Source organism: Callithrix jacchus, chromosome 5 (genome assembly GCF_049354715.1).
Source record: "Callithrix jacchus isolate 240 chromosome 5, calJac240_pri, whole genome shotgun sequence".
In the NCBI taxonomy this organism is placed as follows: Eukaryota; Metazoa; Chordata; class Mammalia; order Primates; family Cebidae; genus Callithrix; species Callithrix jacchus.
The window spans coordinates 93,264,096-93,279,543 of NC_133506.1; the positions used below are offsets into that span (position 1 = coordinate 93,264,096).

At 44.3% G+C, this 15,448-nt stretch overlaps 2 protein-coding genes across 19 annotated transcripts in view; one reads left to right on the plus strand and one right to left on the minus strand.

Annotated features, from left to right (window-relative positions):
* TEX14 (testis expressed 14, intercellular bridge forming factor) overlaps nt 1–6,462 on the minus strand; it is a 111,843-nt gene extending 105,381 nt beyond the window's left edge. For 11 of the 16 annotated variants that reach the window (XM_035300641.3, XM_035300632.3, XM_035300644.3 and 8 more), the window contains exon 1: nt 6,345–6,462. The gene's annotated coding sequence lies outside the window, so the exon portion shown is untranslated. Of the gene's footprint in view, nt 1–6,001; nt 6,072–6,150 lie in introns of all 16 variants that reach the window. The other 5 variants (XM_078373658.1, XM_078373657.1, XM_078373655.1 and 2 more) reach the window with 3 other exon arrangements.
* A 797-nt stretch (nt 6,463–7,259) lies between these two features.
* The window catches only part of RAD51C (RAD51 paralog C), a 45,087-nt gene continuing 36,898 nt past the window's right edge, over nt 7,260–15,448 (plus strand). The window contains exons 1-3 of one of the 3 annotated variants that reach the window (XM_078373668.1): nt 7,260–7,477; nt 11,127–11,385; nt 13,071–13,237. In XM_078373668.1, the coding sequence (XP_078229794.1) occupies nt 7,360–7,477; nt 11,127–11,385; nt 13,071–13,237 (544 nt within the window). In that variant the 5' untranslated portion in view covers nt 7,260–7,359. Of the gene's footprint in view, nt 7,478–11,126; nt 11,386–13,070; nt 13,238–15,448 lie in introns of those variants that run through there. The other 2 variants (XM_054256081.2, XM_078373669.1) reach the window with 2 other exon arrangements.

A 15,448-nucleotide genomic window follows, 5' to 3' on the forward strand; every position in this document is an offset into this window, starting at 1 on the left:
GGTGTCTTAGATGGGGCGAAAAGAATATTGGGACAAGGAGGTAGGAGATTCTGTGATGCAAGCAGACAACTTGTTCTGCCTGATGCTTTGACAGTCTATCGGTTTGATTTTTACATACTTGCCTTTTCAAATAAGTTTATCTAATATATGTATATGTATGATCTATGAATTACCAATATTTTGTTTTGTGAAATAAAACATACTTTGAAATCTGGTTGGAGGGCTGGATGCATGCAGTAGCTCATACCTATAATCTCAGTATTTTGGGAGGCCAAGTCAGGTGGATCATTTGAGGCCAGGAGTTTGAGACCACCCTGGCAAACATGGTGAAAGCCTGTCTCTACTAAAAATACAAAAATATGTGGTGGCACACTCCTGTAATCCCAGCTACTTGGGAGGCTGTGGAACAAGAATTGCTTGAGCCCTGGAGGCAGGGGTTACAGTGAGCTGAGATCATGTGATTGCACTCCATCTTGGGTGACAGCAGGAAACTCTGTCTGAAAAAAAAAAAAAGAAAAGAAAAGAAAAAGGAAATCTGGTGGAACAACTCAAGTAAGGGAAAAGGTGAGGTATGTGAACTATACTGCTATTACCACCAAACAATATAACCAAAATGTCCATTTCAGAAGATATGTGACTAGCAGTGCCTTCTTCAGGCTAGAGTGCAGTGGTACCATCACAACTCATTGCAGCCTTGGCCTCCCAGGGTCAAGCAATCCTCCCACCTGAGCCTCCTGTGTATCTGGGATTACAGGTACGCACCACCATGTCTGGCTAATTTTTGTATTTTTTGTAGAAAGAGAGAGTTTCACCATGTTGCCCAGGCTGGGCTCAAACTTCTGGGCTCAAGTAATCGGGCCATCTCCACTTCCCAAAAAGTTAGGATTACAAGCATGGAGCCACTATGCCAGACCACAGTCCTTTTTTTTTATTTTTTTTGAGACAGAGTCTGGATCTGTCATCCAGGTTGGAGTACAGTGGCACGATCTCGGCTCACTGCAACCTCTGCCTCACAGGTTCAAGGGATTCTCCTGCCTCAGCCTCCTGAGTAGCTGGGACTACAGGCACATGCCACCATGCCCGGCTAACGTTTTGTATTTTTAGTAGAGACAGGCTTCGCCATGTTAGCCAGGATAGTCTCAATCTCCTTACCTTGTAAGCCACCTGTATCAGCCTCTCAAAGTGCTGAGATTATAGGTGTGAGTCACCATGCCCGGCCTACATGCAAGCCTTTTTTTTAAGCCTGATTAGGAAATTTGGTCTTTATCCTAAGAGCAAAATAATGAGTGACATGAAGTGAAATGTACTGTAAAAAGATCATGCCAGTAGGACCATGGTGGCTCACATCTGTAATCCCAGCACTTTGGGAGGCCAAGGCAGGAAGATGACTTGAGGCCAGGAGTTCAAAACCAGTCTGGGCAACACCTTGTCTTTATAAAAAATTTTAAAAATTGGCCGGGCGCGGTGGCTCACGCCTATAATCCCAGCACTTTGGGAGGCCAAGGCGGGTGGATCACGAGGTCAAGAGATCGAGACCATCCTGGTTAACAAGGCAAAACCTCGTCTCTACTAAAAATACAAAAATTAGCTGGGCATGGTGGTGTGCGCCTGTAGTCCCAGCTACTCGGGAGGCTGAGGCAGAGAACTGCTTGAACCCAGGAGGCAGAGCCTGCGGTGAGCTGAGATCATGCCATTGCATTCCAGTCTGGGTAAGAACAGCGAAACTCTGTCTCAAAAAAAATAAAAAAATAAAAAATTAGCTGGGCACAGTGGCATGTGCCTATTATTCTCAGCTTCTTAGGAGGCCAAGGCAGGAAGATCTCTTCCTTGAGCCCGGGAGTTCAAGGTTGCAGTGAGATATGATCATGCCACTGCACTCCTGCCATGGAGTGCAGTGAACATGGAAAGCGAAAGGGAAGAAGGTGTCAAGAATGATTTCTAAGTTTGTGGTTTATGCAGATGGAAGGATGGATATATAGTTGATGGAGGCAGGAAATGCAAGAAAAGGGTAAGGTTCTGGGGGTGGGGTGAAGATAATGAGTTAGATTTAAGATAGGCTGAGTTGGAGGAGACTTTGAATTGTCCAGTAGGTAATTAGATATTTGCATCCAGAGGGCAGAAGGTCAGGGCTAGATATAGAAATTTGAGAGTCACTGCCATGCCCAGGTTATGGAGGATGAGCTTGCAAGGGAGACAGAAAAGCCAAATATGTAGAAAGGAAATCAGAAGTGTAGCAATACGAAGTCAAGTGAGAAGAATGTGTCAAGGAGTCTGTGGACAGCAAATACATATTGGGCTTCTATTATGTATAACGCCTTGTAAAATTAATACTGCTACTATATATGTCTGAGGCCTTAAAGAAGCTTTATCATAACCATCTCTAAAGCTATGCCTTCATTCAGAGGTTTTTTTTCCCTCAGTCCAAACAACATTCACTTCTTTCTCCATTCCCAGATCAACTTGAACATGAAAGGTCATCTCTTCTTTTTTCTTTTTTTTTGAGATGCAGTCTCACCCAATCATCCAGACTGGAGTGCAGTGGTGGGATCTCAGCTCACAGCAATCTCTATCTCTGGGGTTCAAGCAATTCTCCTGCCTTAGCCTCCTGAAGCTGGGATTACAGGTGTCTGCCACCATGCCTGCCTAATTTTTGCATTTTTAGTAGAGATAGGGTTTCACCATGTTGGCCAGGCTGGTCTTGGAACTCCTGACCTCAAGTGATCCATCCACCTCAGCCTCCCAAAGTGCTGGGATTACAGGAATGAGCAATCACACACAGCCATGGTCAATATTTTTTAAAGTTCTATGTTCTTAGGCTAAAAGAAAATAAACTTCTCCCCAGCTCTAACAAAAGTGTTTATATTATTCCTCTCATACATCTCCAGAAAACAGCCCAGTTAACCTGAAAATGTCTCATTACTGGAATACTCTAACAGGTTAACTATAGATATTGACAGTAATAGCTCCTTCCTACTTTTAGTATTATATCAAGATAGCTACACAAGTCAGAAACACAAAATGTCAGACATACTCAAAAAAGATCCTGATGGATTATAAACTCCATGAGGGCAGATAATCTGTGTTGTTTACCCTGTCATCTGACACATAACTTGCATTTAACAAATATTTAATTTTGTTTTAGTGATCCAATCTTCATGGTGCTAATCCTGAATGGAGACTCCAGTCATAGGATTACTGTAAGGATCCAGTTGAAGAAAATAAAATATGTAAAAGCACTTTACTTTGGCACTTTTACAATTGCAGACTTGTTTTGTTTTGTCTTGTTTTCCTCTTGTCACCCAGGCTGGGGTACAGTGTGGTGATACCAGCTCACTGCAATCTCTGCCTCCCATGTTCCAGTGGTTCTCCTGCCTCAGCCTTCCAAGTAGCTGGGATAACAGGCACCCTTGGCCGGGCATGGTGGCTCACGCCTATAATCCTAGCACTTTGGGAGGCCGAGGCGGGTGGATCACAAGGTTAAGAGATCGAGACCATCCTGGTCAACATGGTGAAACCCCATCTCTACTAAAAATACAAAAAATTTAGCTGGGCATGGTGGCGCGCACCTGTATTCCCAGATACTCAAGAGGCTGAGGCAGGAGAATTGCTTGAACCCAGGAGGCGGAGGTTGCGGTGGGCCGAGATCGTGCCATTGCACTCCAGCCTAGGTAACAAGAGCAAAACTCCATCTGAAAAAAACACAGGACCCTTTACCACCCCGAGTTAATCTTGTACTTTTAGTAGAAATGGGGTTTTACCACGATGCCCTGGCTGGTCTTAAACTCCTGACCTCAAGTGATCCCCCAATCTCAGAGTCCTAAAGTGCTGGGATTACAGGTGTGAACCACTGTATCTGGCCCAATTGTAGACTTTTTTTTTTTTGAGACAGAGTTTCGCTGTTGTTACCCAGACTGGAGTGCAATGGCACGATCTCAGCTCACCGCAACCGCCGTCTCCTGGGTTCAAGCAATTCTCCTGCCTCAGCCTCCCGAGTAGCTGGGACTACAGGTGCTCACCACCATGCCCAGCTAGTTTTTGTATTTTTAGTAGAGTCGGGTTTCACCATGTTGACCAGGATAGTCTCGATCTCTTGACCTCGTGATCCGCCTCGGCCTCCCAAAGTGCTGGGATTATAGGCGTCAGCCACCGCGCCCAGCCCAATTGTAGACATTTTTAAAAAATGTCTCAGCATCAGCATTCTGCTGAGCTAGGTATTCTATAAGGACTTATTCCAAGTGAACATGCACATTAAGATACTATAAAAATGGAGAAACAGACTCAGATTTATTATGTACCTTTTTTTTTGATAAATACTGTATATGTGTTCATTGAACCTTGCCCAAAACCCCAGGAGATATTCTCTTCTACTTGCAGATGAGGAGACTGGGTAACTTGCTGAAGGTCACATAGTTGGTAACTTCCAGACATGTGATACAAATCCAAATCTGTATGATTCCGTAGTAGCCCATGCTGGTTTGCCCATAGCAATGTCCCTCAAATTTTTTCATGAAGCAACCTTAAGTTGCAAGAAAAACCAAAATATATTCCTAGGGGAGTTTGGGAGATTACTGAAGTATCCTATTTAAGCCTGATATGTCTCTGACCTCATGCTTTTCTCTTAAAATTTATTTTTATATTTGCATTTTACCCTACTTTTAATTAATTAATTAATTAATTTGAGACAGAGCCTTACTATGTCACCAGGCTGGAGTGCAGTGGCACAACCTCAGCTCACTGCAACCTTCACCTCCTGGGTGAAGCGATTCTCCTGCCTCAGCCTCCTGAGTAGCTGGGACTACAGGTGGGCGCCACCATGCCCAGCTAATTCTGTATTTTTAGTAGAGAGGGTTTCACCATGTTGGTCTGGATGGTCTTGATCTCTTGACCTCATGATCTGACTCCCTCAGCCTCCCAAAGTGTAGGGATTACAGGTGTGAGCCACTGAGCCCAGCCTAACCCACATTTTATTAATGTTTATTTTCTTTTTCAAAAAAAAAAATTTTAAGGAGGAACAAAGGCATGTCTTACGTGGTATCTTTTTCAAAATTTTAAATGATTTACCTACATTACACAGATGCAATGTGTGTTTAAATGTAAGCCATTTCAAATGACTTATCGAGTAAATTATTTAACTCTTACCTCCCTAAAAATCTTTTTTGAAAAAAAAAGTGGTAATACAAGAAGGTGCACCTTCCATATTTATCCCATAGGTTTGTTTAGTTCCTAGTGCCTGGCTTCAAAAACCTGGATCCCAGTTTGAAAGCATGACTACAGAGAAAACTGCATTAAAGACATTTTTTTTTTTTTTTTGAGACAAAGTGTCGCTCTGTCACCTAGGCTGGAGTGCAGTGGCACAATCTCGACTCACTGCAACCTCCGTCTCCCAGGTTCAAGCAGTTTTCTGCCTCAGCCTCCCACGTAGCTGGGATTACAGGCACCCACCACCACGCCAGGCTAATTTTTATATTTTTGGTAGAGACAGGGTTTCACCATCTTGGCCATGCTGGTCTTGAACTCCTGACCGTGTGATCCACCTGCCTCAGCCTCCCAAAGTGCTAGGATTACAGGTGTGAGCCACCGTGCCCAGCCTAAAGACATTTTAAGAATGATGATGAAGGCTGGGCACGGTGGCTCACACCTGTAATCTTAGCACTTTGGGAGGCCAAGGAGGGCAGATTACGAGGCTGAGGAAGAAGAATCCTGAGTAGCTAGGACCATAGGTGCACGCCACCACGCCCAGCTAATTTTTTGTATTTTTGGTAGAGACGGGGTTTCACCACCTTTGCCATATTGTCGAGGCTGGTCTCAAATGCATGAGCTCAAGGAGATTTGCCTGCCTTGGTTTCCCAAAGTGCTGGGATTCCAGGTGTGAGCCACCGCACCCGGTCAGCCCTTTTTCTTTGATCAGAATTGATATTAAACTACATGCTGAGCCTCTATCTCCTTATCTTCCTTCATGGCCATCTGAAATGTGTGAGATTTGCTAAAGTGCTCAACATACCTTTTTTCCTTTTTTTATATCTAAGTATGCAGAAGGCTCTGATTTGCAATATTTAGGAAGTTCTTCTAAGCTGGAAAGAAAAGTCAACACAAGGAATCATCGCCAATAGGTAGGGAGTAAGTTACCCCCCTTAAATAAGTCACACTCACCTAGGCGAGGAAAGATCTCATAAACCACCTTCTAAACTGCTTCCCTTTCTCCCCAAAATTCATTTATTTAGAAGCGGTCACTACCATGGCTTGAAGGCCCCTTCCCAACTCTGTACCACAAAAGGAGCTCTTGTGTAGCCCCACTCCTCCCTCTCAGGACCCCAGACTCAAAAATGGAAACATTAGTTGCTTACTTTTCCAGCTACTTCTAAAGCTAGGCAGGCCATGAAGAAATAACGGTCTCAGAACCCTCCATGCTCGAGACTCTACAGAAAGGCGTTGGTGGGTGCGGTGAATGAGGACTTATCTCTCGCAGCGGCAGCTGGGGGCTGCCCCACAATCCCTTGCGAGGGCGGGAAAAGCGAGGGGGTCAGGAAAGGGGGACGGTCAGCGGGAAGAGCCAAGAAACTGCAACTCTACAATGAGCACACAGATTAATCCTGATATGATTGTTCCCTGAGCTTTTCACACCAAAAAAATGGTAACTGGCCAGTGTATGCTCGTTACTCTTAATGCTCCCACTGGAGATCATTCCCATTAATGACTGCGGCTTCACCTAACAGGCCACAGTGGAGGCAAGGAAATGTGGTGTGGAAAACCCACTGGGCCTTGCTCTCTATCTTAGGGTCTCCGTCCATTGTTTTACAGTCAGGGTGTACATTTGATAGAGAATCTCTTTTTATTTATTTATTATTATTATTTTTGAGACATAGTCTTGTTCTGTCGCCAGGCTGGAATGCAGTGGCGCGATCTCTGCTCACTTCAGCCTGCGCCTCCCGGGTTCAAGCGATTCCTCTGCCTCAGCCTCCCGAATAGCTGGGACTACAGGCGTGCGCCACCACACCAGGCTAGTTGTTTTGTATTTTAGTAGAGACAAGGTTTCACCATGTTGGCCAAGATGGTCTCGATCTTCTGACCTCGTGAAACACCCGCGTCGGCCTCCCAAAGTGCTGGAATTACAGCTATGAGCCACCGCGCCCGGCCTGAGGAATCTCTAAATGGGATTTTGGGGAATTATAATGGAATGGTGCCTAAGTATGAAAACATACAAGCCTGCGCAGAGCTGCAAAGCTCACGGCCGCGTGGCCAGCCCCTTCCGCTTTACGTCTGACGTCACGCCGCACTCCCCGGCGAGGGCGTGCGGAGCTTGGCGCTCCGGGGTTAGCCCCTGAGCCTGTGCGACTGCGCGAGAAGACGTTCCGCTTTGAAATGCAGCGGGATTTGCTGCGTTTCCCGCTGTCTTCAGCGGTGCGGGTGAAGTTGGTGTCTGCGGGTTTCCAGACTGCTGAGGAACTCCTGGAGGTGAAACCCTCCGAGCTTAGCAAAGGTAACGATTCCTGATGGCAAGCCGAGGCACACTGGCCGCCGTCAGTGCCGCCGCAGTCTTGGTTCTCCCGCCTTGGGCTTCAGCCCAGTCTCCTTCAGATTCTGCTGCCTCTCACGGCCGCGTTTACAACGTCAAACAGCTCCTCGACTCCACTTACAAGTTGTTTGAATGGTTAGGAGAACTGCGGTCGTGAAAACATTAACCAACTGCTTTTCCTCTGGCAATGCCTGCTGAATGCTTTGAGGATTGTCTCATTTAACCCCCAAAGAACCTGCTTACGGTTATTATGTTCAGCATATGGATGAGAGAGACAACTTTTATCTTGGGGAGGTTAGGTAACTTTTCATGATAATTGGGTTAGGAAATAGTGGAGTCACAATTGGTTGTCTAATTTTTGCTGTTCCAAGATCCAAGGGGTAAGGGCTAAATTTCAGAAATGCAGGATTTGTGTAGGACTGGAGACACAAAGAATGAGAAAGGGAGTAGAATCCCTGGAATCTTAAGGAAGCAGTAGGAAGGATATTCTTCTCTTACCTAATTCACAAAAACACCCAAAACCTCATATTCCAGACCACTGCAGATTATACATTGGTGGGAACCCCTGCATCCTGAGGTATACAAATATGAAGCTTGCAGTGGTCACTCTTTGTGCACATTACACTGTGATATGCTCAGACCTGTGCTATTCATTATTGCCCTTAATGATGGAAAATACGGAGGTTTCAATTTGCCTCTAAAGAATGTCTTGGCCGGGCGCGGTGGCTCACGCCTGTAATCCCAGCATTTTGGGAGGCCGCGGTGGGCGGATCACAAGGTCAGGAGTTCCAGACTAGCCTGGTCAATATGGTGAAACCCCCGTCTCTATTAAGAATACAAAAATTGGCTGGGCGTGGTGGCTCACGCCTATAATCCCAACACTTTGGGAGGCCGAGGCGGGTGGGTCATAAGGTCAAGAGATCGAGACAGTCCTGGTAAACATGGTGAAACCCCGTCTCTACTAAAAATACAAAAATTAGCTGGGCATGGTGGCGTGTGCCTGTGGTCCCAGCTACTCGGGAGGCTGAAGCAGGAGAATTGTTTGAACCCAGGAGGTGGAGGTTGCGGTGAGCTGAGATCGCGCCGTTGCACTCCAGCCTGGGTAACAAAAGCGAAACTCCATCTCAAAAAAGAAAAAAAATAAAATAAAAGTTAGCTGGATGTGGTGGCGGGCACCTGTAGTCCCAGCTGCTTGCGAAGTTGAGGCAGGAGAATAGCTTGAAAGCGGGACGTGGAGGTTGCAGTGAGCCAAAATCGCGCCACTGTTCTCCAGCCTGGACGACAGAGTGAGACTCTGTCTCAAAAAAGGAAAAAAAAAAAAAAAAGTTTTCTAGGCCCAGCCTTAACTGTTTAAGTCATTACCTCAGGGAGACTGTGTCCCCCAAAATTTGATGGGCTCCTTTTTCTTCAATAAGTTGGTTTTTCAAAGAAGAAATGTGAGATGCTGAATAATAATAATCACTAACAACTATTGACCATTTTAGATGGCCTTGTGGCTTCATAAGACCAAGCTTTTTTTTTTTTTGAGACGGAGTTTCGCTCTTGTTATCCAGGCTGGAGTGCAATGGCGCGATCTCGGCTCACTGCAACCTCCGCCTCCTGGGTTCAAGCAATTCTCCTGCCTCAGCCTCCTGAGTAGCCGGGATTACAGGCATGCACCACCATGCCCAGCTAATTTTTTGTATTTTTAGTAGAGACGGGGTTTCACCATGTTGATCAGGATGGTCTCCATCTCTTGACCTCGTGATCCACCCACCTTGGCCTCCCAAAGTACTGGATTACAGCGGGCCTCTACCAAGCTTTTTACATGTATTGTCTCATTCCTGTTTTATAGAAGAAAAAATCTGAGCAAAAAGAAGTGAAGTAACTTGTCCAAAGTCACACCATAAGTGGTGCCAGAATTTACAAACCCAGGCAATCTGATTCCAGCATTCAGGCTCTTGAACTGGATAAGATTTTCATTTCCTAAATGTTGTCATCACCATTGTCTTTTATTAGCCCTATATTTATGGCTCATATTCTTATCAAATCAAGCACCAATATATTAAACTGATAAGTGATGTCATCTTCACCATTATTTCTTCAGCCAGCTTGTTTTGTAACTGCCATTTTCTCTTCTCAGGCCATACTGTCAGACGGGTGAAATTGCATAGTCAAGGGAGCATAAGTGAATTCTTTAAAATACTTGTGCATTGGGTAATTGTTCTCATTAGTTTGCAGTGATATATGAATTTTTTTACATCAGTTATTTCCATGAAAACTTTTTATTGTAAATAATACATGCATATGTGCTTCTTAAAGTTGTACCTTATTTCAGCCAGTTAAAAAATGAGAATTTTTCATTCTCATGTGAAAAATTTGTATACTTTATGAGTACGAGATAATTGTGGCTTCATAAGACCAAAAGAGATAGTAAAAATGTGCTAATAGTGAGTACATTTTGGCTGGGTGCAGTGGCTTATGCCTGTAATACCAGCAGTTTGGGAGGCTGAGGTGGGCAAATCACGAGGTCAGGCATTGGAGACTAGCCTGACCAACATGGTGAAACCCCATGTTGAAATACAAAAATTAGTTGGGCGTCGTGGTGTGTGCCTGTAATCCCAGTTACTCAAGGAGACTGAGGCAGGAGAATTGCTTGAACCCGGGAGGTGGAGGTTGCAGTAAGCTGAGATGGAGCCACTGCACTCCAGCCTGGGAGACAGAGCAAGACTCCGTCTCAAAAAAAGAAAGAAACCCCAAGCGCAGTGGCTCACGCCTGTAATTCCAGCACCTTGGGAGGCTGAGGTGGGTGGATCACCTGAGGTCAGGAGTTAGAGATCAGTCTGGCCAACCTGGAGAAACTCCCTCTCTACTAAAAATACAAAAAATTAGCCGGGCGTGGTGGTGCATGCCTGTAATCCCAGCTACTCGGGAGGCTGAGGCAGGAGAATCGCTTGAACTTGGGAGGTGCAGGTTGCGGTGGGCCAAGATCACGCCTAGACAACAAGAGCAAAACTCCATCTCAAAAAAAGAAAAAAAAATAGTGAGTACATTTTTATTTCTGCTTCCTGAGACATTCTTGTAGGTACTCAGAAATGCTTTAGTTGAATCATTTCTGAGATAATAGGAAAATCTTTAAGTGATGACTAAGAAAACAAATTCCTTTAATAATCTGAATTTTTTTTTTTTGAGATGGAGTCTCGCTCTGTCACCCAGGCTGGAGTGCAATGGTGCTATCTCAGCTCACTGCAACCTCCATCTCCCGGGTTCAAGCAATTCTCCCTGCCTCAGCCTCCCAGGGAATAGCTGGGATTACAGGCGTGTGCCACCACGCCTGGCTAATTTTTGTATTAGTAGAGATGGGGTTTCACCACATTGGCCAGAGTGGTCTTGAACTCTAGACCTCGTGATCTGCCCACCTTGGCCTCCCAAAATGATGGGATTACAGGTGTGAGCCATAGTGTCCAGCCAAACTCAAAAGTTAAATGGTTGATAGAATGTTACATTTTTATCTTTCTCTACCCTTAGCATCACTGCTGTCTAAAAATTAAAATTAATGAAGACAATCCATGATCACGTTACACTGTTTTAAATCTCTAAAATTAGGGTTCTTTTTTTCTTATTTTATTTTCAGAAGTTGGGATATCTAAAGATGAAGCCTTAGAAACTCTGCAAATTATAAGAAGAGAATGTCTCACAAATAAACCAAGATATGCTGGTACATCTGAGTCAGGCAAGAAGTGTACAGCACTGGAACTTCTTGAGCAGGAGCATATCCAGGGCTCCATAATTACCTTCTGTTCAGCACTAGATAATATTCTTGGGGGTGGAGTACCCTTAATGAAAACAACAGAAATTTGTGGTGCACCAGGCATTGGAAAAACACAATTATGGTAAAATAAAATGTTCTTCTTTTAAGGACAGGTTTAATAACATATTATGAAAGTAATATTTTGTACTGTCGGTTTATAGTCAGGAAACCAAGTAAGGTATGTATGTGCTCTTAATTTTAAGTGTGTCTGTGCATCAAACAAAAATTAACTTACTATTTGTGTTACTTCAGTATCCCTTCTTAATAAATTGATGCAATTATTTTGATATGAAAAATGTTTCTTTTGCAAATTGTACTGTAGTCATAAGGTTAAACAGGAAGTTTCTGCTTCATTCATTCCTGAGACTATATTTGAAAGTCAGATGTTTGAAAGTAGATTTATGGCTAGGTGCAGTGTCTCATGCCTATAATCCCAGAACTTTGTGAGGTTGAGGCAGGAGGATCACTTGAGCCCAGGAGTTTGAGGCCCGTCTGGGAAACAGTGAGACCTCACCTCTACTAAAAACGAAAAATTAGCTGGCTGTGGTGGCACATGCTTGTGGTCCTAGCTATTTGGGAGGCTGAGGCAGGAGGATTGCTTCAGTTGGGGAGGTTGAAACTGCAGTGAGCCTTGATTGCGCCACTGCATTCCTGTCTGGGCAGCAGAGTGAGACCCCTATATCAAAAAAGAGGCCAGGCACTGTTGCTCACGCCTGTAATCCCAGCACTTTGGGAGCCAGAGGTGGGCAGATCACCTGAGGTCAAAGGTTCGAGACCAGCCTGGCCAACGTGGCAAAACCCTGTCTCTACTAAAAATACAAAAAAATTAGCTGGGCATGGTGGCACGTAGTCCCAGCTACTCAGGAGGCTGAGGCAGGATAATGGCTTGAACCTGGGAACCACAAAAGGAGCTCTTGTGTAGCCCAGCTCCTCCCTTTCAGGATCCCAGGAGCCTAGACCCACTAATGGGAACATTAGTTGCTTACTTTTCCAGCTACTTCTTAAGCTAGGCAGGCCATGAAGGAATAACAGTCTCAGAAACCTCCATGCTCGAGACTCAACTCCCAGGAAGGCATGGGTGGGTGCGGGAAATGGGGACTGTCTCCCAGGGGCCACTGGGAGCTGGCCTACAATCCCTCACCGGGGCCTGAAAATCGAGGAAGATTACAAAAGGGGGTTGGCCAATGAGAAGAGCCAAGAGGCTGCAACTCTACAGTGAGCATGCAGACTAATCCAAATGATTGTTGCCTGAGTTTTTCACACCAAGAAAAAAAGGTAACTGGCCAGTGTGTGCTTGTTGGTCACTACTCCCACTTGAGATCATTCCTATTAATGACTCTGAGGCTTCACCTAACAGACCACAGTGGAGTCAAGGAAATGTGGCATGGAGGTTGCGTTGAGCTGAGATTGTGCCACTGCACTCCAGCTTGGGTGACAGAGTAAGACTCTGTCTCAAAAAAAAGCAAAAATAGAAAGTAGATTTATGTATAAAAAGGGGTTCCATTTCTAGAGGCCTGGAAAATATTAAAATATCCTTAATCTTGATTTTATAGGCATACCCTCCCCCTAATCCATTTGATTCACATATAGTCAATTGGTTCACATTACATCTGGAGCCATGAAGAGTTAGACATTTCTGTTGCCTTGGGAGTATATTTGCATTTATAAAACTTTAGTGATATCTAACTTGTCATTATCTGGAGTTTCAAATACACTGTCTTAGATGATCATGATGATTTAGTTAATTTGCCATCTTTCTCTCCACAGTATGCAGTTGGCAGTAGATGTGCAGATACCGGAATGTTTTGGAGGAGTGGCAGGTGAAGCAGTTTTTATTGATACAGAGGGAAGTTTTATGGTTGATAGAATGGTAGACCTTGCTACTGCCTGCATTCAGCACCTTCACCTTATAGCAGAAAAACACAAGGGAGAGGGTAAGTTAGCAAATAATCCTCCTTTTTTCTCTATTAATAATTTGCATTTTCTGTATTAGTAATTTGCATTTGTGCCCATCTCAGACCTCGGCAACAGATCATTTGGAATATAAAGCCTAATGACTTGACAGTGAACTAGTGTTAAACTCTGCTACTACTTTTACAAAATGGGAAATGCCACAGCCTGGACTGGTTTTTTTCCCCTCCCACTTTATGGCCCTCACTTCTTACCGTAGAAGCGTTGGGACAAAACCTATGTATGTATTTCAGTCATCATACTCCATCTTATTAGGTATAAGTTAATGTTTTTGGACACCTTAATATAAGTGACTGTTGTTAAATATATTCAATGTATAATTTCCATATTAGCTTTCCAAAAACCAAAGGTAGCTTCGAAAACCACGTGTGAGGCCAAGTGCAATGGCTCATGCCTGTAATCCCAGCACTTTGGGAGGCCGAGGTGGGTGGATCACCTGAGATCAGGAGTTTGAGACCAGCCTGACTGATGTGATGACACCCTGTCTCTACTAAAAATACAAAATTAGCCAGGTATGGTGGTACACGCCTGTAATCTCAGTTACTCAGGAGGCTGAGGCAGGAGAATCACTTGAACTCAGGAGGCAGAGGTTGCTGTAAGCCCAGAATGAGCTGGTGCACTCCAGCCTAGGCGACAGAGTAAGACTGTCTCTGAAAAAAAAAAAAAAAAAAGAAAAGAATGTTTGAAACCAACTCAAAAGGTTAAAATTTTTTTGGTAAAAAAGAAAATTATGTCTGAAATGTTTGGATTATTAAGCATATTAAGTAGATAGACATGGGGCTTTCGTAGTGTATAGCTGATTTCATAACTGCACTAATTTTTTTTTAACTTTTTTTTTTTTTTTTTTGAGACCGAGACGGGGTTTCACCATGTTGGCCACGCTGGTCTTGAACTCCTGACCACCAGTAATCCACCCGCCTCGGCCTCCCAAAGTGCTGAGATTACAGGCTTGAGCCACTGCGCCCCGGCCAACTGCACTGAGTTTTAGTGTTTGGGAGGTATCTTTGGTGCTTGTTAGGTGAAAATAAAGTGACTATAAAACAATTTTTTTGTTTTTTTGAGACAGAATCTTGCTTGGCCTCCCATACTGCTGGGATTACAGGCATGAGCCTGGCCTAAAATAGTTTTTTGAAAGGTAATTTATATGCAAGTCCTTATTCTTTCAATTACTTATAAATTAAATGGCTTATGGATTGACTGTTTTCTTTTTTCCTTTTTTTGGACGGAGTCTTGCTCTGTCACCCAGGCTAGAGTGCAGTGGCACAATCTCTGCTCACTGCAACCTCTGCCTGCCTGGTTGAAGCAATTCTCCTGCCTAAGCCTCCTGAGCAGCTGGGACTACAGGTGGGCACCACCATGCCCAGCTAATTTGTATTTTTAGTAGAGATGGAGTTTCACCATGCTGGCCAGGCTGGTCTCGAACTCCTGACCGTATGATCCACTCATCTTGGCCTCCCAAAGTGCTGAGATTACAGGTGTGAGCCACCGTGCCCAGCCTGATTGACTGTTTTCTTTTGCTTTATTTATTTTTTGGATGTGAGGTCTTTATTCTTTCCTCTAGAAGTTTTTGTAAAAAAATAATGCTTTTCATAAGATTTTATTTGTCTATTTTCTTTAAATGAGTGTAGTAAGCTGCATTTTCTTTTTTGTGGAGGTTCTAAGTATTCCATTTAGCTGATGACTGGCACGCTTACTGAAAGACTTTTGGGCACTGGCAGGATATGCCACCCCAAAATATGCCAGTTTGGCATAAGGATTATTTTGAGCTGAAGGCAATTGAGAAGAAACAGATAAAGGAACTCTGCCCTTCCTCAAGTTTTTTTTGAGACGGAGTCTCACTCTTGTCACCCAGGCTGGAATGCAGTGGCGCAATCTTGAAATATGTACAAAATGAAACTTTTTTTTTCTGAGACAGAGTCTCGCTCTGTCGCCAAGGCTAGAGTGCAGTGGCTCAATCTCATCTCACTGCAACCTCTATCTCCAGGGCTCAAGCAATTCTCCTGCCTCGGCCTCCCGAGTAGCTGGGATTACAGGCACGCGCCACCATGCCAGGCTAATTTTTGTATTTTTAGTAGAGATAGAGGTTCACCATGTTGGCCAGGCTGGTCTCGAACTCCTGACCTAGTGATCCACCTAACTTGGCCTCCTAAAGTAGTGGAATTACAGGCATGAGC